This window comes from Serinus canaria, chromosome 4A, assembly GCF_022539315.1.
Source record: "Serinus canaria isolate serCan28SL12 chromosome 4A, serCan2020, whole genome shotgun sequence".
Taxonomy (NCBI): Eukaryota; Metazoa; Chordata; class Aves; order Passeriformes; family Fringillidae; genus Serinus; species Serinus canaria.
In genome coordinates this window covers 8929273-8954138 of record NC_066318.1, presented here as the reverse complement: position 1 = coordinate 8954138, position 24866 = coordinate 8929273, and the positions used below count along the sequence as shown (strand labels likewise).

General features: G+C 38.2%; 1 protein-coding gene and 1 long non-coding RNA gene across 2 annotated transcripts in view; one reads left to right on the top strand and one right to left on the bottom strand.

The window, feature by feature from the left end:
- The first annotated feature begins 385 nt into the window (after window positions 1–385).
- On the top strand, window positions 386–24862 carry CUL4B (cullin 4B). Its single transcript, XM_009090362.4, has 20 exons — window positions 386–1521; window positions 4177–4292; window positions 8683–8786; window positions 9710–9779; window positions 10254–10327; window positions 10851–11013; window positions 11114–11203; window positions 11478–11560; window positions 12600–12667; window positions 13757–13875; window positions 14681–14873; window positions 15922–16026; window positions 16324–16434; window positions 17171–17256; window positions 17802–17909; window positions 18158–18271; window positions 19169–19274; window positions 19348–19520; window positions 20061–20213; window positions 21344–24862. The coding sequence occupies exons 1-20, from the start codon at window positions 990–992 to the stop codon at window positions 21437–21439; spliced, it is 2664 nt and encodes an 887-aa protein (XP_009088610.1). The 5' UTR covers window positions 386–989; the 3' UTR covers window positions 21440–24862.
- The window catches only part of LOC127059622 (uncharacterized), a 28226-nt gene continuing 4893 nt past the window's right edge, over window positions 1534–24866 (bottom strand). Inside the window, exon 3 of the long non-coding RNA XR_007777628.1 lies at window positions 1534–3507. This is a non-coding gene — a long non-coding RNA (uncharacterized LOC127059622). The remainder of the gene's footprint in view (window positions 3508–24866) is intronic.

Below are 24866 nucleotides of genomic sequence, written 5' to 3'. Positions count from 1 at the left end.
AAGAAAAATCATTTCTAAGACCAAGCTAATAGGCCTCGGCCTAGGCCGCAGGCTCTGGGGGAACGAGCTCCCGCGAACGCCGCCGTGCACCGCCCGGAGGGCGGCTGGAGCCTGCGGCGAGCCTGAGGCGGATACGGGACGGGACGGGTGAGGCAGGGCGGGACCCCGGGGCGGACCTCTCCGGTGCGGAACTTCCCGGCCCCGCGCTCCCGCCCCAGGGGGAGGCCGCACGCCGGCACGGGGCGCACCGAGCCACGATCAGTTCCGGTGGGGCCGAGGGCGCCGGCGGGGCCGGGGCGGGTCTCGGGGAGGATCCCGGGGCGGTCCCAGCGCTTCCCGGCAGCGCTTCCGTGCGCCGCGCCCCGTCATGCACGGCGGGCGGATGCGCCGCCATTTTTGCGCTCCCTCTGCCGTGCAGTGACAATAACAACCCGGCCGGGCCGTCCCCCCTCAGGGAGCGCGGGCACAGGCGGAGAGGGGGGAGCGGGGCCCGAGCGGAGCGGCCGCGGGGCGGAGCGGGAGGCGTGTGGGGCGACGGGCTGGAGCCGAGGCGAGAGAGAGCCGCGCTCAGCCCTCCCCGCTGCTGCTCGGCGGAGACGAGGCGGCCGGAGCAGGAGGGGAGCGCAAGGAGAAGCCGGCGGAGCGGGCAGCTTTCCGTGGGGAATTCTGCGGCTGGAGAGGAGAATTGAAAGGAGCTGGTGGGCGGCCAGAGGCCGGAACGGAAGCGCTCCGCTGGGAAGGGAGTAAAAGCAGAAAGGCAGCGGCCAACTACGAGAAGAACCAAAGTAATAAAGAAAAGGGGAAGAGGAGATAAAGTAAAGAAGAACGCGAAATAGAAGGAATACGGAAGGACTCCGCTGATGAGAAGGAGGAGTTGAAAGACCCCCCCCCCCAAGACAGCAAACAGAGACTGACTCTAAAACTCTCCCCCTCTCTTTCTCACACCACAAGGATTTGATGCCCCTCAGCCTGTTCACTTCTGTGTGTTCATGTTTCCCACAGGTTTCTCTTCCCCCAACCCCCCAGCTGCAGCCCAGGAGGTCAGACCTGCCACTGATGGTAACACTAGCAGCAGCTCCTCCTGCAAGAAGAGAAAGTTAAATAACAGCAGCAACAGTAATTCCGAAAAAGAAGAATTTGATTCCATTTCCTCCTGCACCTCTTCTCCTTCCAAAAACACCTCCTCATCATCTTCCTCTGTCATCACCACTTCCTCGTGCTCCTCCTCAGGGGTTGCTTCCTCCAACCATCACCTCCAGAAGAAGCTGCGCTTTGAGGACTCCGTGGATTTTATTGGACTCGATGTGAAGATGGCTGAAGAGTCTTCTTCCTCCTCCTCTCCTGCTGCCTCTTCTCAGCAGCAGCACCAGCAACAGCTTAAAAATAAAAGCCTTTTAATTTCGTCAGTGGCTGTGGGGCACCATGCAAATGGCCTGACCAAAGCTGCCTCCTCTACTGTTTCCAGTTTCGCCAACAGTAAACCTGGCTCTGCCAAGAAATTAGTGATCAAGAACTTTAAAGGTAACAGGCCATAATTTGTCACAACCTGTGGGGATCTGACACTCGACTTTGTGTTTTGTTTTCAGCCTGAAAACCGGTTCCTTTCAAATAGCCCCAGGTTTTGTGGGAATTGCTTTTCTGTGGTGAACATTTCTATACTTATGTAAAGGGGGATCGTGATTTCTGATGTGTGCTTGCCTGGTCATGTACACATCCTGGGCTACACTTTGCTGCTTGGAATTATTTTTCAGACTCCCTTCACTCTGTCTCTTGAGAAGGCCTTAATTTGCATGTTAGGTGTAAGGTTTTACTGCCTAAGTGTGTAAATCGCCTTTGTTTAAACTTTTAACGTTTGTTACCTCTTTTCTAGTAATCCTGATTCAGAGCTTAGTGTATATTTTAGCCCAGTTTATGATAAGTCTTTGCACAGAATGTGGATTTTTTTTTTCCATTGGCCTTGAATCTGCATGCCTTGTCTCTATCCCTGTTGTCGTTTATAGGATAATCTGCCTGTGCTTAGTTTTAAATGCTGAAACTAAGGTGATTATCGGGCTATTATGGTGGATTTCCTTTCTGGTTTCCCCGCTTGCCTTTAGATTAGGTAGTTCAAATTTTTGCAGAGTTTTTCCTTGTAATGTCCTCACTGTAATTTTTAATTGTAGTATCTTTTCTTTGTCTTAGCTTACTCTTACTTTACAAGTTTACATTATTTTATAAATTCTCTCCAAACATGTGTTTGAGATTTTTGAGCAGTGTTACTAGAGATCAGGGTAGAGAAATTAAACTTCTCTGATGTGATGCTGCTTCATTTTCTAGTAAATAAAAATACAAATAGGTAGGCAGAAAGCTTAGCTAAAATGCTGCCATTTTTTTCCCTATAAAGATGAGGCTGTCATGGGCTTTTTTCATTTCCTGCTTGCTGTTTTCCATAGTAGTCCACTGCCTTGCTTTCCTGGATTGTTTCTTTCTCCTCATATGTTTTGGTTGTGGAGGGGTAAAAGATATTACCGAAATTAAAATTAATTTCTAAATACACAATTGACAGAAATGTTCTGTAGACATACTGCATTAGGTAAGGATTAGGACCCACTGTAATGTTTTGCAGGAATTCATGATCACAGTGAAACTCTTTGCTTTAAGGTTCCAATTCTCAAAAATGTTCTCTGCCCATCAAAGCATCATCATTTAATTTGACTGATTATTTTAAAATACAAACCTGTGATGCATTATAGGCTGCTCTTCAGTTGCTTGTGCATTGTTGTCTTTAAGGGAAGTTAACTTCTCACCTTTAAAATACCTGTTAAATGTCATGGATTGCATGGTGCTGTGATCATCACTGCTTATGAATTGGTATTTGAATCTAGTTTAAAAAGGGTGTCTTGGTTTTCTGGCAGCCTTGCTTTTTATTTACTCTCAGATTCTAAACTGAATAATGATCTTAAGATTTTTGTCTTAGTGTGATAGCAGTAGCATCCTTTACCACTTAAATAGCTTCTTAAAATCCATAACCTCGGTGTTGCCTGTTGAGCAGCATAGTCAGGAGTTGCTAATAAAAATAGGCAAGTCCATAGCCAGTTCTTTCTAGATCCAGATCAGGCAGCTAATGCTGGGATATTGCCAATATTGTAGGGAAATGCTTGGAAGAGCAAAATAATTACTTCTCTCTGTTAGTTATTTCTAAGGAAATCATCAAGCTTTAAAATTTGTTTTTTACTTTCAGGTGTGTAAAAGTCAATTTTAATAGAGTATAAACTCTGGGCCAGTTTCACCTGTTGGTAGCATGAATATGCATGTGTCATCTTCCTCCTCAGATTTTCTTCTTCTGTCTTCTCCATTTAGGAATGTCCTTATTAGAACAAAAAAGGTCACTTTAGGTAGTTACAGGAATAGAAAATTTTTGACTAGTTCTTATATTCTGAGGATGTGACTTGGGGAATATCTCAGCAGGTTGTAAATGCTGTGGTCTTGCTGAAGGTGCTGCAGAGCAGGGGCATCTCTAGAAAAGAGCTAGAAAAAAATAATGGAGAGGGTCAGATCTGGAGCTGTTTGAACATTAAAAGAGTCTTAACTCTAAAAAATATCCACTGGCCAAACCCAAGAGAGACATAAATGGATTCCTTTAAAATTGGAAGGTTTTCTTTGGGACCATAAAGCCTGTACGATAATTACAGTGTTTCCATGAGTGTTTCTTGAGGAGTTCTTTCCAACTGTTAATATAGAGTCAAATTAATGAGTAGTAAATTAAAAACTGAGATACACACAACCTTTCTGCATCTTTTAATGCATCATTTTTGCCTTTTATGTTCCCTAATTTTTGGCTCTGCTGTCCTGATAATGAGAGTATAAGGAAGGTATAGATCATTCTTGCTGCTTTTAGCCCTCCTTGAGATACTCAGGCACAGGATTGTGATTTTCGTAAACCACAGGTACTGTCTGAGCTACAAGTGCTGTGGTGTATATATGAAGAGCAATGCTGAATTTCTTCAATATGTTACTCTTTCAAATGTGAATAAGATACTGCTTTTACACAAATGCTTTCTTTCCATGTAAGTATAAATTAAAAGCTGGACCATCAGCCCATACCTCTTTCCCCTCAAAGCTGCATCCTTTGCATTTCTGTAAAAGGTTCTGCTTTATCTAAATACATTCTCAAACTTTTTATCATTTATTTTAAAGATAAACCCAAATTGCCTGAAAACTACACAGATGAAACCTGGCAAAAACTGAAAGAAGCTGTAGAAGCTATCCAGAACAGTACTTCAATTAAGTACAATTTAGAAGAGCTCTATCAGGTAAGTGCAATAAGTAAAAGTAATGGGTTAGGGCTTTTCTGTTTTGTTCTCAGACTTCTTTGCTTAAAACACTTGATATGGTGATAAGAATATGGCATTTTGCTTGATAGCTGCTTTTGTAATTGAAAAACTTGTCACTAAATAGTTTCTTCATTTTTCAATAGTGAGTTAAAATTTCACAAGACCTAGCATTGAACTCATGTTTTATTTTACTTGCCTCAACAAAACCCAAGGTATGGTTTCCCTTGCAGCATTTGATGAGAATTAATTAAGTCAAGGAGCTATATTACATTTTTTGTTCAGAGGGATCTGTTCAAGATCAAGTATCTTGAAAAAAAGAACACTTAAAATCACAAATCACTTAAAACCTGGAACTTTCTATTGGCTTTTAGTAGGTAAATAGAACAGCATTTTTCCTTCATGAATTGTATTATTTTGGTTTGATTGTAATTTTCAGGCATTGCAGCATTTGTTCTAACAATTGAGAATCCAACTTTATTGCCAGCAACAGCTCCGATTGTGTTTTCTTAAATACTTTAGGAAGTGATCAGATTGAACTGCATTTCCTAATGTTTTTTTATAAGCTCCACTTCTGCTTTTTCAGCTGAGTGTGCTGGGGAGATTTCCCCCATTTACCTTTTCCCTACTAACGTCACTTGCAGTTTGAGCAGCACAGCAGTGGTGCTGCTTTAGCTGGGTATTAAGAAGCACTTTAACTTTTTACTCTGCTTCTAAAGCCTTTATTACCTGGTTAGTTGTTTAATTTTTCCTCTGTGTGTGTATATAGCCTTCTCACCACTGCTTTTTAGTGTCTCTTCTTCCCCTGCGCTCCCTTTTTCAACAAAAGCTGCATTTGTATATGAGGAAAAAATCCTGTTTGTACAAGGCTTGGGGACAGATTTAAGGAAGAATTAATTGCTGTTCCTCAGTCCACAGCATTCCTAAGATCACTAAAGTCTTTTGAAATGTTCAATTAATTAACTAAAAATACTGGTTTTTAACAGTTTGTCAGAATAATAGATAGTATTGTTATTTTTGCAAAACTTGGTGGAAGTGATAGCAAATTACAACCAGTTGTACTGGGTGGTATTGTAAATTACTTACTCTAGACTAATGCTGCAAGTAACTGTTAATTAAGTGCTTGAAGGCTATCCAAAATTGTTAAAAAATAGAGTTCTATTGAAATACTTGCATCTGTTTAACAGTGTTGCTTAAATTTTTACTCAATCTTACCACAAACTTAATTTAATATTGCTTGTGATCAGAAAACAAAAAATAACCTTTTTTGTTTTAAATCTCAGTGTTTCAACATTGTTATTATTACTTAGGTACTTCTCAGTGAAATAGAGTGCAATGAAGTATGATTTTTTTAATATAAATCTAAAAATAAATGTCTTGATTTAAAAATAGTAATAGGAATCACTAGTGTTTTTAGATGCTAACTAAACTAATGTCATTTCTGAACAGCTGCTTGGTAAAAGGATCTGATCCCAAATATGCCTTGGCAGACACCATTATCCAACATAGAGGGGAATTATAAAAGAGTCTGCAAAAGTTCTGCTGCACACCTCAAAAGAGGATAATTCTTTTTTTGTTTAATAGAGTTAAACTTCTTGCTTTTGGTTTAACTCTTGTCAGTGCTAGAAAAATCTCACTGGACAAACATTTCGAAGCTTTATTTCTCTTCAGGACCCAAAGTTCATACTTGCTTTGTTCTTCCTCAGCAAACAGAATGATTCCCATTCTTGAGTAGCTGAAGTGCTACAGACTTTAATGCTTCTTTCATAGAATAATTTTCCGTATATTAGTACCTGAAAGTAGAGATCTAGATCTTTGATACCTGATACATAGTTATTTTTTAAAAATCAATCAGATTCAAGTACTTCAGGAAAGTTCTGATTTTCTCTCATCAGAGTTGTGTTCAGTTCTTTTTCCTTACCACACAAACCCAACAAACCCAGGTGTGGATGCTGCAGTTAAAAGGGGGGAAACAAACAACCAAAAAAAAAAAAAAAAAAAAAAAAAAAACCACAAAGAGAAAACCACATCTAACTGCATGTGTTACACAAAGGAAGTAGGGCTCTTCAAATTTTCTCTCCATCATTAGGGCACAGATTCCCTGAACAGAAACATTTTTTCCACTAATTCAGATCAAGTTAATTTGTGAACTAGAGGCCCTAACATTTTCACATGTATTGATGTTGATACAATTTAGATACAATCAGTATTTTCTGGTACTAGGAATTAAGCAAATCATAATATTGTAGTCGGGGGTTAATCTCTTAAAAATTAAAGCATTTCTGTGTATGTCATCCACAATGATGTGGAAGGTTTGTACTTTAAAAACACCCAATCATAGCAGACATGTTTAACACTTTGGAATTTCTGATAGACAAATGTCAATGTTCAGCTTTATATGAACACTCCATAAAAGTCGATGCATGTTAATACATGCTTATTTCACTCAAGAGTTAATTGTATGCATTTGTCCATCTACAGTGCAGAAGATAATTCTTTTAAGGATTTAGAGCAGCAGTACTTGTTTGACAGGCAGCAGTTAGTAACAGTGTTGGGATGAGGTGACCAGAAGTCCAGGACAGAGGCTGCTGGTGTCCTGAGTTGCTGGGTTGAAGCCAGAGAAGTGCTGGTTCTGCAGGTGACAGGCAAGCTCCATCCAAAGCATTTACCTTCCCAGCTCTCTGTTGGTTTCTCCAAAGTGGAAGAAATTAAGAAGCCTAGGAAGATGGCACTTACTGAAGTTCAAATCAGGCTCTTCAAGCTCAGTGTTTTCCATCCCCTTGTTCTACTGAATTAAGTATCAGGTTATATTCAATAGCAGAATAGAGTTGAGCAGGGCTCATAACCTCCTTTGAGCAGTGAACTATAGAACACATTTTCCTATCACTTTATTCTGTGTTTGGTGTTTCTTAAGTGTTGAGGCTGAGTCAAACCTGTTGCTATTTCCAAATACAATGATATGTATACTTGGGTGATAATTTTGGCTTTCCTTACAGTCTTCATTCAGACCTGTTTTGGTTAATTGGCACTTTCACTCTCTTGCTATACCTGTTTACTTCTGACACTAAGCTCATGCAGGTTTGGGGAGTTTTGTAGTTACTGTGTGGGATGGTTTTGTTGTGGGGTTTTGGTTTTCATGACGGTTTGGTTTTGTGTTTGGTTGGGGTTTTTTTCACTCCTCTGTGTGCTAGAGCCAGTATTAGATGTAGTGCAGTTGCACTCAGAATGATTCCTGTTGATATCCTGGGATGAACCCAAGAACTCTTGTCTAGCTATTTTGATTGTTGCTGTGGTTTTAGTGGTGACTGCTCACTGTCTGCTTCCATTTGGACTGTTGGGAAATATTCTGGGGTAATGGCATAAATCTGCTCTGTGCACTTCTGAGCTATGCAGTCCCTCCATGGCTGCCTGCAGGTGCTGGGGAACAAACTTGACCTTCCAGTCCTTTTTTTTCCCCAAGGAGTTGGTCATACTAGCAACTGAAATCTTTTCCAATAAGTAAATAATGGCACAAAGCATTGATTGAAAATCACATATGTTTTTCCTCTATCTTCTACAGGTGTTTTACAGAATAATCCTTTACTGTGTCTTTCATCAGCCTGCAAAGAGTTAAAGTTTTTTAGTTGCTTTTGAATTCTGGACAATGGGTTTGAATTTTAGAGGTCTTGAGATACACTAATGGACTTAAGAATTATTGTTTTCTTGATCAGTCTCCAAGACATGGCCCCGTTAAACTTCTTTTCACTTCTTACTGTGAGCACAGCGGTAATTCTTCTAATACTTGATGAGATCTAGAATTCTGGGATTGTCACTGTAAATGTAGTCATGCTACTAATATTCAGGATTATAATTAAACTTGTTCAGGCAGGGAGTTGGTGGATGGATAGATAAGATAGATAACATATGTATATATGTGTACTTTTGGGGATGAGGGAAGCTTAATCAAGGAAAGGACTGCAAAAGGAAATTAATCTGGCAGTGCTTTTCCACTAATATCAGTGTGACTTGCAGAGCACAGCAGTTAATAAAATTAATACCTTAAGTGACTGTTTTGAGGTTTGAAGCCCAGCAAGCTACTGGAAGATATTAAAGTACCATCCTTGATTTGAGAGATGCCAGTCCTGCAGTTCCATGTGAAAGACTGACACTCCAGCTAAATTGATGGTCTGTGAGCTGTTCAGGGCAGAGCCTGCCTTTATCTCCTGTTACATTGCAGTGCCATGTCTGTCTCTGGTGTTTGCATGCAGTAGTTAACTGTGTTAAAAGCTGTGAGAAGCAGAATTCTTGTCTGGGAAGGGATGTCCTCCTTTCTTGTAAAACCACATGAAAGAATATAGCAAGATTTGTTTGTTTCTCTTTCTCTTTACTTCAGGCTGTTGAAAATCTCTGCTCCTACAAGATCTCTGCAAATTTGTACAAACAATTGAGGCAGATCTGTGAAGACCACATTAAAGCACAAATTCACCAATTCAGAGAATATCCTTTTCTTAGCTGTTGACAAGCCAAAATTGTTTTACCTGCAAGGATATAGTGATGGATTTCTTTGACTAGTTCATGACATTAGGCCATGATAATCTAAATTCTTCGGTTTTGTGTGATTGGTTTTGCTTTTCTTTATTTGTGGGAGCTAGGAGAACACTACTTGTTTCTTTATGTATGTAACCACTGAGAAATTTCTTACAAATTTTCACTAGTATTTCTGAAACACTTTGACATCTTACAGAAATCTGTGTTGGATTTGCAGCAAGGCTTAAAAGTCTTTATTGGCTGTATCATGTCAGGTTTTTTTATATTGAACTTGCCAAACTTAGATAAAATCAAAAGTCTTCTAACAAATAGCTGTTGGGTTTTTTTGGAAAAATAAGGGTGATCTGGCAGCATATCAGGTTCTGAGGATCAGGATGTTTAATTTTCAGAAGTTTGGAGTTGCATCAGGTTGACATCCTGTTAAGTGGATATTAATTAGTATCAGAACTATGCAGTGAACTGAATAAAAGATAAATTTGAAGGACAGAATTTATTTCTTAAGGTTAACTCTTAACATCAGCTGAAATTACAGTGTAGTGGTAGGGTCTTACGTGTATTGAGTATTGTTCGTTTTTGAGATATGGGGATATGTATGTTTGTTCCATTCCCCAGGGATGGGGATTAAACAAAATATTCAAAATTATTTAGATAATTTTTTTATTTGTTCAGATAACTTTGATTTCTGATTGTTAACACAAAGACTCTCATTAAAATATAAAAATAAATGTGTTGCAAGGAATTACCTGGTAGTTCTTTCTGAAAGTAGGTGAGTTTGTTGTCCTCCCTGCTAAGTGTCTTTAAAAAATAATAAGTTGGTTAATTTCATTGTTTACACCATCTATTAATCATGATTTTCTTAATGATTTCTTCATGGATTCATTGGATAGTGTCCTTTTTCTAAAGAAAATAGACAAATGTTGGCAAGATCACTGCAGACAAATGGTAAGTTTTTCTTTTTAAGGAAAACCAGTTTCTTTGTCAGACTGTTTTGCTCAACTTTGATTTTTTTTTTTTTCAAACTTCTGAAATGTCTTAAATTTATGCAAGGTTTCTTTGTGATATACAGCTGTATCTAGTTTGCTAGAAATCAAGCATTGAAAATAACTTGCCTGTAGTGTGTTTCTTGACATATGGGTCTGATCTTGGACACATAGACATCCCTAACTCCTCATTGTCAGTTTTATGCAAACCTTTCTCCTTTATACCTATTTTAAAGGGGCTGTTCTGTAATACAGAAATATGCAAAGTGTCACATTGATCACCTTGCAGGGGTTGGCAGATGTTAAATAAATCAGCAGTGTCCAAGAAAGAACCGCCTGAAACCAATTGGTGGGATTTCTTTTTGAGCATAATTGGTGTTGTTCTTCAGTTTCAAGAGTAAAATGATTGTGGCTGTTTTATTCCTTCTCGTGACAGATTATGATTAGAAGTATCTTTCTGTTCTTGGATCGAACTTATGTCCTTCAGAATTCAATGCTGCCATCTATTTGGTAAGGGCACAAAGAATTAAATTATTTGGGGGTGCAGAAATAAAATTATTTGGGATATTTTCAACTACTGCTTAAATCTTGCTGATTTTCAGATGGATTTTTTTTAACATAAACCTCATAATGACCTTTAAATTACATGGTGATTGCATGACCATGCTTGTTGCAAAGGAAGACTTTTAATTTATTTGCTATAAATTACAGGATTGTTCTAGAATAGCTCTGATCCCAAATTTCAGTGAAGTAGATATCAGCCTCCAGTTTGCACAGTTAATGGAAAGGGTCTGGTCAACAACTGAAATGCAAGGGTTTGGGGTGCCCGGTAAATGCCTTAGCAGGCACAGTAGTTCAATTTGGATAGAGTTACTTAAAATAAAAGCAAGATATGCTCTTTTGGGCTTCAACTTCTGCTCCTCTTATTATTACTAATTAGTATATGCCTTACTGTTCTTTGGTACCTGAATTACTTTGCAAGAGATTGATGGAGGGCCTGGCTTTTCCTAAGAGTGACCATATTCATTTGTAGGGATATGGGACTAGAATTGTTCAGAACTCATATAATCAGTGATCAGAAGGTTCAGAACAAAACTATTGATGGCATTCTGCTGCTGATTGAGAGGGAAAGAAATGGTGAGGCTATCGACAGGAGTTTACTGCGAAGCCTTCTGAGCATGCTTTCTGACTTGCAGGTGAGTAAACCTGTTTCACCTTTAAACCAGTCAATAGCTCAAATTCTTACTTGGTGCTCAGTAAAATTTACCTTGGGTTGCTGTCGTGTTGTCTCCCCAGATTTATCAGGACTCTTTTGAACATAGATTCTTGGAAGAGACCAATCGCCTGTATGCAGCAGAGGGACAGAGGCTTATGCAGGAACGAGAGGTATTTGGGATGTTTACAGTGTTTGTTGGGCCTATTGTCAAAGCAGTGTCAGGGAGCAGAAATACTCTGCTGCCTTAGTGTACAAGGCAGTAATGGGACCTTTGTTTTATAGTGTTCTGAAAAAGGAAATGCACGTGCAGTTGCCTTCAGTCACAGTGCTAGTGATTTTTGATTAAAACTGAAGTTGCTACTTCTGTCAGACCAGTACTGTCTTTCTTTTTCCCTTCTTTTTGCTTGTTTTCTTTAACATACAAAACTACTCTGGCATTTTCAGGTTCCAGAATATCTTCACCATGTCAACAAGCGCTTGGAAGAAGAAGCAGACAGAATTATCACTTACTTAGATCAGAGCACACAGTAAGTGCAATCTCCCTTTGCCTGGTGGTATGAGCTGTTTGGCTCCTCTTCTGTTGAGGGCCATTTAAGTAGCTGCAGTTTATATCTGTTATTGACTGACCATCAAATGCTTTTCACTTCCCACGGTTCCATGTTTACAATGAAGCACTGTCTTGGCTCACACAGCTAATAGCCTTTTCTCCTTCTAAGTCACTGTTATTTTGGCATAAACATTAAGTATTTGCTTGAAGAAGAATAGGCTGCCTCTCCCAGCCCAGATGGCTCTTTCCTGAAGAGAAAGAGTGTAGTGTGAAGTGTAATTAGTCAACTGTTGTCCTACCTGAAAATGATAAGACTTGGCATAGAATATTCTTAAGCTAAAGCCTCTGAATATTTGTAAAAAATATTTGCATGTGGAGTCTGGGAAATTATTAAATAATGTCATTCTCCAATCTTTCCTACTTTGAGGCAGGATTTCCTCCAACACAGTCCAGTGGAGGCCTCCTAACATAAAGCTACAGCTGTTGTGTCTGAGAGAAAATGTAGGTCACGGATATCAAAACCTTTCTGAGAGAGAGGTGCTTTATTGCTACTGTCATATGTTTTGATTTCCTTCCTCTTTCAGCTGTTAAAAGCATTTCATTTGTTCAGTGGCTTTCTTCTTCCACACCAGTATTAGTGGCCAATTCCCTGTTTTGTTTTAATACCTCTTGACTGTCCCTGGTTTGTCTCCCAAGACATGAACATCTTCCCACAACACAGCATTAGGCATATTATTTTATGAATTCTCCCCAGCTTCTTAACTGATGGAATCATTGTCCAGCTGCCTACAGGTCATGTACAGCAGGCTTATTGTGTGAATTAAAATCATCAGTCAGCAAACAGAAAAAAAATTGTTTACTAGGGAGAAAAAAGATAAATATGTGTATAATCATTTTAGGTCTTTGACCAATAATTAGATCATTCCCAATGATCATGTAATTAACATAATCTCAAAAGAAGGATTTAAAACTGTCAGTAATGGAAAAAGGAAAAGTAATTCTAAACATTTCTTCTATAGGAAGCCACTAATTGCTACTGTAGAAAAGCAACTTCTAGGTGAACATTTAACAGCCATTCTTCAGAAAGGTAATCTTTCTTCTTTATAGCAATGTTTCTAATTTCTGCTTGGGGGCTTTCAGCTCCTGTGCTGAAAGAAAGCGATGGGTGCTGGGGGAGGACAAGCTGCATCATTCCTTAACTCCCTTTGCTCCTCAGTGCCCAAAATAGCACTGGCCATTCTCCTGGTTGGAGATAAGGGGACACTGTGCTGTCTTCTGATAACACAGCAAAGCAAAAGGAAAATTAGAACAGAAGACTCAAGCTCAATATGTTAAGTGGCATTTTGAAGACTTGGAGGTAAAGAAAGGAGTACACTTTGAATTATGGCTGTAACAGAAAAGGGAGATACTGAGTACTTGCTGCTGACAAAAAGCAGCTTGTTTTAAAAATGTAGTATAATTTGAGCTGTGGAATACATTGCCTCAGTTCTACAGTAGTCTCTGTGGAGTCAAGTGACCCTCTGGTGATCTCAGAGATAATCTGGAAATAGAAACAGATGCAGCAAGAGTTGAATAATAAACAATCAGGTCCTTAGTAGTCAGATTCTGAATGAAACAGGTCTGTGAGCATCTTCCTGCACATGTGCAACAAACTCTTCATTGAGTGGAGTATCAATGTTTACCTATCTACTTTATTAGAACCTTGCTGTAGAGCATCAGACCTTCTCCAGAAAATTAAAAAGCGAAGGTTTCTTGAAGCTGATTGCCTTCAAGCATCTGCAAGATTTGTTTTACAGCTGGCGTTTAGACTCAGAGCTGTCTTGCCAAGGAACTTTTCCTGCTCATCAGTACAGTGTAAACTTTTCAAATCTTTAGGGAATAGTAAAGCAGTAAGCAAAGATGTAGTGATAAGGTTGTTATATAAAGTACATTTATCCTAAGTGCAATAAAGTCATGTGCAATAATAAGAATTTTAAGATTTCAGCCAGATATTTTAAATTAGGTACTTTAAATTAGGTACTTTAGGTACTTTAAAATAAAATAAAAACCCAAAAACCACCACCACTAATGGCTTGATAAAAAATATTAGTTTTGAAGAGGCCTCACTGTAGTAATAAGCTGTGCTTTCTTTGGATTACTCTGGTTTTAATTTCTGTTAAAATTCTCCCATTTGCAGGTCTAAATCACCTTCTTGATGAAAACCGCATTCAAGACCTGTCTCTTCTGTATCAGTTATTCAGTCGTGTGAGAGGTGGAGTACAGGTTCTCTTGCAGCACTGGATTGAATACATAAAGGTACTGTTCTAGAGCTCTGGAACAGATACCACCGTTGTATCAGTGGGGTTTATACACAGATACTTGAGTCCTCTCTGTAAACTATTGCATTTTTCTAAAATTTGAAGATACTTGCTTATAGACATGTATTTAATAGAGAGCTTTTGAAACATCCCAGGAAGGGTACAGTAACTGTTCTAGCTCTATTGAAGAAAACAGTGAATGATTGAATTCCAAATACATTTGGATTTTATAATCTTGCTTTTAGTTATTTTGTGAGACAGCCATATTTCTTCAGTAGTTTTTTGGGTAATGACAGAATGTTTGTCTTCTTCCTAATAAAATTTCTTGTGAGAATGAGTGGTTGTTCAAGTTACCAACCAGCTGAGGTTCAAAAAGTACTTGAATATCAGTTAGGATGATTCATTTTTTCTCAGTAAAAATGTCACGGGAAATATGGTTGTTGTGAAGGAAGAGTACTATTAAATAAAACCTCATTTATTGGGAGCATTACCTGTGTAAAACCTGAGGATATAGATGATTAAAAAGGGTGTGTTAATTTTGTCATGCAAAACTTCATGCCTTTAGACAGAAGTTCTGAATCCATTCATTTTTTCATCAGTTGGTTTTGAATCAATATGCAAGGCCTAGGGCTGATTTATATAGTAAATACTTCATAATACAGTAATACCTAATATAGTAATACTTCTGTTGTTACTGGAACTAATGAGTGCCAGAAACAAGACAAAGGTAACTTAAGATTTTAGAAGTCTTGTCATTTAAATTAATTATTCAGGCTAATTGAAAGATATGTTTTATTTTGCAGGCATTTGGTAGCACCATAGTAATTAATCCTGAAAAAGACAAAACCATGGTCCAAGAACTTCTTGATTTTAAAGACAAAGTCGACCATATTATTGATGTTTGTTTTCTCAAGAATGAGAAGTTTGTAAATGCCATGAAAGAAGCCTTTGAAACATTCATTAACAAAAGACCAAATAAGCCAGCTGAACTCATAGGTATTTTTCTTCAATTTCTTTCATGTGAGAATTTGGGTGCTGCATTGCTGATGCACTTAGATGGGATATGCTGGAATTGTGTTAATACATGCACAGTGTGCAACAGCCTGGGGATTTGCTGTGCCACCTGATGCAAGGGAATTGTTTGGAAGGGTAGCATCAAACATTAAAATCAAACTGGTCATCACTTAACTGGATAGGCTATAAAAAGTGCAGAACATCAGAATTTGGGCATCCAGCAATTGGCTGGTGTCCAAACATGAGAATACTGCTAATAATTAGAATTTTTCAGAAGCTTACATAACTGTGCCACCAGCATGTGTGCACAGGACTGTTAGGGGTTTAATATGTGAAAGGGAAGAGAACTGAGGATGTCCTGAACCTCTCCTGGTGTGGGGACAGAGTCTCTGGTTTGCAAAGAATGTTACTTACAGATGTTACTTACATGCCTGGTACTCTGCACTTTGGAATCATTTCCCCCCACAGTGAATAATACCTGCTTTGCAACTGGTTGTGCTGTTAGGCTTGTGGAGTGATGGTTTCTGCCCTCTTTTTTTGTATTAATTCCCTAACTGTAATGTGCTTAGCAGCCCATTTGAAATTGAAACAAACAATCTAGTTTGATTGAAACTGGAAATTAAAACAAAGTAGTGACATGCTAGAGAAATTCAGTAGTATAGTCAACACATTTAAATAACTGATTTACATATTTTTATCTGATCTTTTTGCTTCTATTACAGCCATGTCAATCTGCAACAGCAGTGACTTTACTTTGAGATCACAACATAAACCAAGATTTTTTTTTCATAGGCAAAATATTTTTTAGTTCAGATGCAGTCATTGCTTATCTGAAAAAAGATACTAGGTTATAATGTTTGTATAACTTTATAACCTCTATGAAATGTATCAAGGGAGCTGTTATGAGGCCAATAGAAAGTGATTTCAGGATCCTTTCCATTTTCAAGATTTCATAATATTAGATTTAGAGATTTTTGTTTCGCTGTGATATTAAGCATGTGCTAAACCCTATTCTTCAACACTCTTTTAGCTAAATATGTAGATTCAAAGCTTCGTGCAGGCAACAAAGAAGCTACTGATGAAGAACTTGAAAAAATGCTGGATAAAATTATGATCATATTTAGATTCATATATGGTAAGTATTGGAGTTTTTTTCATGGGGATACAGTTGTTTACCCAGTAACATAAAGGTATTTTGAAATTATTTTTGCAGTCTGGTTGCATTTTCGGTGTTTCTTCTCTGTGGATGTGTTTTGTTGGTGTAGTGCTGTTTAACTACTTTGTCTGTCAAATTGCAAATAACAAAACCTGTTGAAATCTTCATGTGAAGGCCCTTTTTGTTTTTCTGAGCTTTGAATTGGGTCTTCTGTAGGTGATGTTTGTTTAAAACCAGCCGTGCTTTGTGATCACTTTCAAATCTCATCTCTTACAGGAAAAGATGTCTTTGAGGCCTTTTATAAAAAAGATCTAGCAAAGAGACTATTAGTTGGGAAGAGTGCATCAGTAGATGCTGAAAAATCCATGCTTTCCAAACTCAAACATGGTAAATATATATCTATCTATCATTTCTTTCTATCAGCTTTCTTTTAAAAGTAGTTTTTTTAACAAGCTTTCACAGAAGCACTGTTGATATTTCCCCTTTGCATGAAGGCAAAAGCCTCTGTGCAGGTCCTGAATGACTGGTGGGTTTTGAGGAGATTCATTTGCATTTAGTTTTGTAATTATAACAGGAAAAGCCAAAACTCAGGAACTTAAAAGGCCACAGTGTGTCTTGGCCTGTGGGATTGAGTTGAGGTTCCCTGCTGAGTAAATCAGTGATGTGCTCAGAGAAAAGATGACTTCCAATTGTTTTTCACTGCCTGCTAGTTGTTCTCTAGTCGGGTCTTCATTGTTTCATTGGATGGAGCCTTTGAGTGGTAAGGGTGAGATTTTTAGAGCTTGATCTAACTCTGCCATCAGGACACAGCAGGACACAGTTTGAAAGGCAGCTGATAGGAATTAGAATTGTCATCGGAGTGGCCACCATAGTCAAAGAATGAACAGTCAGGTCCTTGAGGAAAAACAACTGGGTTGAAAAATAGCTACCACATCAAAACATCTTCCTTTTTCTTGTTTGTAACTTTATTCTGTTCCTGAATTAGAATCTAGGTCTTTATGTAAGAAAATCTGGTGAAAAAGGTCATCTTGCTTAGAAGTACACTCTGGCACTTAGAATAACTACTCTGAGGTGTTGAAAATAAACAGACAAATTTCTAATATTTACGTTTTCTCTTTTATAGAATGTGGAGCTGCTTTCACCAGTAAACTTGAAGGAATGTTTAAAGATATGGAGCTTTCAAAAGACATAATGATACAATTCAAACAGGTACTGAGGGAAAGCCCTGTCTGTCCCCTCTGTGCTTTTGGAAATATTACTGAATTTATTAAAGGTTTTTCCTCAGCAAAAAAAACTGAGACAAGCTTCTTCAAACAAACAATCCACAGCAATAACAAAATTGTAAACTTACAAAACATTTTAACACCAGCTCTAAGACATTTTTAACACCACTGTATTCTGGTGCCTGGCTTGGAAGTTTCTGCAGGTTTAGTTCTGGTGATTTTGTAATATTTTGATTACAAACAATTTTTAACATACTTTCCTCTATTTACACTTAATTAGATCTTCACCTTAACCTGCTAAAACACTACATTTGCTGTTTTCTTCTCGTATGGAAGTGCCTTTTGAACTTCAGAAAAGTGCTTGTTCTTACCTTCATTTTCTTGTATGTAACTTGAAGTGTATACAACAAACACTTCATGTGGTTACTTATCTTCTCTGCTCTTGCAATGCCTGTTCTAACTCTTCAGTTCTACCTGAAATATGTATAATTAACATAGTTTTATTTCAGTTTATTTTGTTTCTCTTTGCAGTATATGCAAAATCAGAATGTCCCTGGCAACATTGAACTAACAGTGAATATTCTGACTATGGGTTACTGGCCAACCTATGTGCCTATGGAGGTCCACCTGCCCCCAGAGGTAATAAACATCATGGGTTATACAACTATTGGCCTTTAGAAATGCAACTTGAGATCCACTGACCATATTGGTTTTCTATATGCATAGAGAAGGAAATGCAGAACCATCTTTTTAAAATGAAATTTGTTTTCTTGTTTTCCCTTTATCATTCTAAGCCTTGATTTAAGACTTAATTGATTGTGGAGGAGGGAAAGATGCTTTTAAAGTAGAAATTGTGTTTCAGTGTTTTGGGATTTTTCTTTCTTTAGATGGTAAAACTGCAGGAGATTTTCAAGACCTTTTATTTAGGAAAACACAGTGGTAGGAAACTTCAGTGGCAGTCAACACTAGGACACTGTGTACTAAAAGCAGAATTTAAGGAGGTGAGTCTATTGTTTCTATTACTCCTGTTGTGTTGTTGATTGCAAGTCTGGGTTGTACCTTAGGGATATATGGGGAAGCTTTTTTGTGCTGTGATGGAAAACTTAACACTGTTTCTGCAATTACTTTTAACCTCCTGCTGTCTTTTCCAGATACTGGTAGTTTCTGAAACAGATGTTTTGATGTCTAAGAACACCCACCCAATTTCTGTATTGGTGGGGAAAGAAAACCCTGTTGGGGAAAATATCCACTGGTTTTAGCTCCAGATTAAAAACTGCCTTCATTTTTATAGTGGGGAGAAAAAAAAAGGGGGCCATGCTTCTTCAATGGCCTTACTTCATCTGATAGCATTAAGCATCTTCACAGCAAGCTTCTCACTACTGAAATACAGAAAAATTCTGGATTGTACAAGAACACAACTGTTATTCCCCTTCAGCATTTCTATGGACACAAGATTCTCATGAAATAGGAATGCTTACCACAACAATTTTCAGAAAAAGTTAATGGTAAAACAAGTATTATCAAACTTGATTGTTTCAAAGATTCTATGGTTCCTTATACTGTGTTTCTTAAACTAATGTTTGTGTTAGATTTTTGACTTAAAGGCCTTCCAAATCATAATTTTGAGCACACAGTGCTTTAAGCCATCTGATGCATATCTTGGGTGAGTTTTGTCACTGGATAGCCTTCTGGCCTCAAGCTTGTGCTGCATTTCATAGTAAATACAAGTGACCAGTAACTTCTATTCTTCCATATTCTCAAGTGAATAAAATAACACCCTGTTATAGTGAAATAACTGACATGCAAGAGTGATTCGTTTCTCACGTTCCACTCATTCCTTTCCCTCCACCCTCCAGAAAAAACAGCCTGGTGATGTCTATTTATTTCCCTTGTGACAGGGCAAAAAAGAACTTCAGGTCTCCCTGTTCCAGACACTGGTGCTGCTCATGTTTAATGAAGGAGAGGAGTTCAGTTTAGAGGACATAAAGCAAGCCACTGGGATAGGTTGGTATCGAAAACAACCGAGTACTTCCAAGTGTTCTTACTAAAAAACCTAAACAACTTGTTTCTGCTTTAGAGGATGGAGAGCTGAGAAGGACACTTCAATCTCTGGCTTGTGGCAAAGCCAGAGTACTGACTAAAAGCCCCAAAGGCAAAGATGTGGAAGATGGTGATAAATTCACATGTAATGATGATTTCAGACATAAGCTCTTCAGGATAAAAATCAACCAAATTCAGATGAAAGAAACGGTATATTTTTTTTAATCTTTGGGATTTTGATTCTTGGGTTAAGAAGTTTGTTGCCTGCCCTTATACAAGCTTTTTTCCTCCTGGTTGTCATGTACATACTGATACCTCTGTCAGAGTTACACGTGTAACTTGGATGACAGCCCATACCTAACAGTGGTGATTTAAATGTGTGCCTCTGTAGTAAAACACCAGTGATGCTGGATGTCTCTAAGTAAGGCTAAGAGAAGTTCCAATTCTGAAATGCTTTTTTTGTCCTTTATCATTCCATGGAGCTTTACTGACTGTTTGTGAACATAGAAAATTCACTGTGGACTTGTTTATCTGACAGCCATCCAATGTAAAATCTGAGCAAAGGTTTTAAATCTCAGTACCAGTGCGTTTTTCAATAGACAATCAGTCTTCATATTTGTAAAGGCTTTATGTCAGATATTTGACAGCAGGCATTTCACTGTCTTACACTGAGAATTGTCTTGGAGGATGAAAGAATTGTTTTGACAGTGCTGGTGTTCTCATTAAAGCTTTTTTAAATGGGTCCTTCAGGTGGAGGAACAGGCAAGCACTACAGAGAGAGTGTTCCAGGACCGGCAGTACCAGATCGATGCCGCCATTGTGCGCATCATGAAGATGCGCAAGACGCTGAGTCACAACCTGCTCGTGTCAGAGGTCTACAACCAGCTGAAATTCCCAGTCAAGGTGCTGTGCTGATTTTTCTACTTCTAAACCTCTATCAGTTCTTTTTATTTTCCCTGGACTGGCCTCAGTTGAACAGTGCTACTGTCTAAAATATGCACCTTTTTAGTATTAGAAAGGGCAAATACTCACTTTCAGGAATTTTTAAAGTGTCAGTTGTTACTAAAATGTATTTCCAAAGGATTTCAGCCCTGGAGTTGTTAGCAGTAAGGGAGCAGCTGGCTCTCTTTGTACACTGCTGTTCCACTGTTTGTAGTGTTCTGGCAAGGCATTCTTGGGCAAAGGAGAAAATGCTTCAGATCTCAAAACTAATTCCGCATTGCAATCTTAACTTGGTTCATGCTTTTGAATACAGTGATTCTTCTGCATGGATTATACTGGTTCATATATATACACACATATATAGGAATAAAAATAAAATATTGTTGAATGGCTTAAAGCTGAAGAGGCCCACAGTTGCAATATAAAATGACTGGCTTATTGTGTACAAATGGAAATGGGTTTTCAAACAGACAGTGATGCATTGTTGGAATTCAAATATATGGTGCTTTCTATCAATGGAATTGTAAAACAAAGGGTCCTATCATTTCATTCCATTGTATTACCATGTTGAGTGCCTGCAGGTCTGTAAGTATTGCATAAACTGCAGTTGGGCTGTGTAAGATTACAGCAGATTATTGAAATTATTTTCCTCACTTGTTATCATGAGGCATTTTTTATGAAGTTCCTCCCCCAACAAAATCACAGGGCACAAAAACTATTGCACAACTCATTTGCTTCAAGAGGAAATGAAACTTGTACTTTTACTGGCTAAAAGTCAGAAATAGAAACATGTTGGTACATGATGCACAAACTACACTTATTTAGAGTTCAGTTCAAACAGCAGCAAATATCTTCCCTTCCTGTAAAAATCTGTTTAGCTGCAGGTGATGAGCCAGCTTTGTAACTTTCTCTTCTATCAGTTATACATTGCAGACTTTAGAAGCTCTGATTCTTTAAAGGAATTTTTTTTAAATGGGATTTCTCTTTCCTCAGCCATCTCAAACAATATAGATATTTGGCTCAAGTGGAAAGAAAGAACCAAGAAGCATTGACTGCAAAGTAATAATGCTGACATGTGCTTTGTTTTACAGCCTGCTGACCTTAAGAAGAGAATAGAATCCTTGATTGACAGGGACTACATGGAAAGAGATAAAGAAAACCCGAATCAGTACAACTATATTGCATAAACATATGTTGGCCTTTGTTTTACTGCACACTTGGTGTCCTACACAGTTGCCAGTGGATAAACTAGCCTCTTGATCCCGTTAATTGACTTTTTATACTACCGATGATTGAATGAAAGCAGTGTAATGGAAAAGTATAGTAGAGTGGACTTCTTTCAGTGGTTAACATGCCCATTTAAAGAGTAATATTTACATTTTAAGAAGAATGCTGTTGAACTCTTTGCATGTTATTTAGTAAGATGTGCAGAAAGCTGAAAGAAAGTACCTGGTCTTTCTGATTCCATTTGTCTCTGGGTCTGAAGAGGAGTCCCTTGATACATGACAGATATCTTTCACATCTTTAAATGGAAACAGAAGGTTCATTAATATAAGAAAATAGCCTTTAAAATGCTTAAACTGCATGCAAACTTTTAATTTACTGTACAGAATGCATTTCAGTTATACATACCATTGGTTTGGTTGATGCCCACACTTGGATTTTTTTTTCTCTTGAGGGGGGAAATGGGGAATAAGCCAAGCTATGCTTATTGCTGATCTAATGGAAAATATTCTTGGTTGCAATTAAGACAAAATGGTGCCATTATAAAAGGATGTATAAAGTTTGCAGTGTGGGCATGTATACTGTATATACAAACACCATTCTTAAATAACTGCTACAACAAAACAAGTTCAGATTAGATTTATATGGCTTGCCTATGAGACTTGGTGTTCACCTTTGGGAATTTTAAGCATAAAACAGCCATAATGGAAGAAGTGACAGTTTTTACTAGTCATGGGTAGGAGGCCTTCACCTCTTGGCAGCAATACTCTAGAATAAAGATAATCTATTAACAGATGAAAAGCCACACTGTTATTGTGGTAAAGCTGTAAGAACAAAAATTGCAAGTGGATTTTAATACTTGTTTTGCTTTGCAACATTCTAAACTTGAACTAACCTCAAGGTTTAGACAGGGCAGCTCTTCTGAGAGTGCCCTGCTTTGGATTGCTTTAACTTAAAGCTTTAAGAACTCAGCCCTAGAGCCTAGCAGGCCTCCTAGAACCCAGAAGCCTACCTCTCATATAGTAAGTTAAGTATTGCTACAAGGCATCTAAAATATATTTTCTTAGATGACCAGAGAGCATTCTTTGCATCTTTATAAGACATGGGAGAGTAAGTCACTTGAATGTAGAGCTTTGTTTCAACAAAATACATTTTTTATTGCTTATAGCAGCATGTGCCAGGAATATATGGGAAAAAAAAGGTGTCAGCAGAAAAGGAATTCCTCCACGTACCAGTTCTTCCTTACCCAGCCAGGCTTTGTACCTATGATCAGCTGTGTTGCAGAGCACAATGAAAAACCTCATCCTCTTTCAGGCACTGATAGTCCTGGGGAATACCAGAAATCTCTTGAAAGCAAGATGTTACTTTTGTTTAGTGGCAGTGTAACTTAGCTCTCTCTGACTCTAACTTCTATCACTGTGATCCCACATTCAGGGGTGTGCATGTGTGAGAGTGTGTGTGTGTTTTCTATCTGACACATCCCATCCTTAGTGCTTTTTTTTATCTACTGTTTAATTCCATATATTCTCCAGCCATGTTTTCTCTCAGGCTCTTTTGTATGCAGTCCTCAGCTGATAGATGAAACAAATCTGAGTAGGTTTTTTCCTACTAAATTATTTGCAGTCACCCTCAGCTAACCATCATACAGCTCTTTGTGATCTGCAGAAAATCTGCCTTGCCCCTTGACACTGGTAGACATCCAGGGCCACCCCTGCCTCTGTGAGACAAATACTGACAGTAGAGTTATGTGGGAAGAACCTTGAAGACTCCTCCTGCAAATTTTCAAGTGTTAGTTCAAATAGAGATCCACTGGGGAGGAAAGAATGCCTCCTACCATAAAAAAAAAACTTGTGTTTTGCATTCAATGTTCCTTTTCTTGTATGTGTTTTGTATCTTCAGCCAATAAAAGATTCCTTTTAAAGAGAAATGGAGAAGAAGCATAAGACTTAACTCTTTGGGAGACAGGAGTTGATGCATTGAGCTGGTTCCATTCAGTCTGTTGTAGCATATAAATCTAACACCACTACACCTGTGAACACCCATTGTGGCAAAACCCTCCCTCATTACACAAGTGCCACATTCAGTCAAACTGCAAAGGACTGTAGGTTTATTTCATTTTTATCCTGTCTAATGCAGAAAATATTATATAGAATATGTCCTGAAATCTCATCAGAATTCACAATCTGAGGCAGACCCTAAGCTCAATCCAGTTAAAGCAACCCAAAGAATGGACTTTGAGAACCCTGGCCAGACCAGGAGAGGGGTGAGCGAGGGGAGGGGAGAAGGCTTCTCCTTGTAGCTCATGGGTTTTCCCCAAGAACTTGTTCATCTCTTCTGCTAAGGTCTGGCTCATTCCTGGTTCATGACAAAGCTGCAGCCAAGATTTGTCGTCGTACAACTCCACAAATTCTTGCTGGGATCACGTGCCTGCTTATTGAGCCATATATATCTCTGTAAGAAAAAACTGAAATGGGCTCGGACCACAACTCATCTGGCTAGAACACAGCTTGTCTTTTTGGCCACGCATTTTTAATCTTGACTCTTGCATGCAGTTTATAGCACCTTGTTCATAAGAAATTGCAGTTTATTCTTAGAAATATATATTTTAGGTTTTTTAATCTTTATACCCATAAATGGACTATTTTTTTGTCTTGGCTGGTTTCAAAAGTGACCATTTTGTTTAAATGCTGTAATTGCAAATGTGTTGTAAACGTTGTTTTGTTCTATAGTTTACACAAAGGTGCCAAAGTAAATGGTTAATAAAAAAAAAAAAAAAACCCTAGCAAATTGTTAAGTTGCTTTAGCTGTTCTTCATATTTTGGTCTCAGCTTTTTTTTTTTTTATTTTTTTGTCAGCCTTTCATTTTTTCCTAGACATATCATTTGCCCTAATGCTTTCTTTTAAAACAAGAAAAAAGTGCATCTAAAAAAATGTTCAAATACCACTCTTTTTAGTGCTCTCATATAGTAGGAAGAACATTTTCTTTGAAACGTTACACTAAAATTGTAAGAGTACAGCAGCATTCAAAAATGTAATATACTTTTTGTATAACAGTCTTGAGAGTGTGTCTGGAGTGGGGGGGAAAAACTAATCCTGTTACTTTTCAGAAGCCTCTTCCCTCAGCTACCAGAATATGAAAATGTGCTTTTTCACAGCATCAAAAACTTATAGTTTATGCAGACTTGCAAACAGGGCATGTATCACCGTTGCATCCTTCGATGCAAAAAGCAGCAAAACCTTTTTTATGTTTCATAAGTCTGATATGGGTACAGAGAGTCTTTCTTAAGTTGGTAAATAATGTAAATACATGTCCTTTCAGAGAGTGAGTCTGTTATCTAGGTATTTTGTGTCATTTAATAAATATTAAACAGTTTTGTGTTGATAAACTCT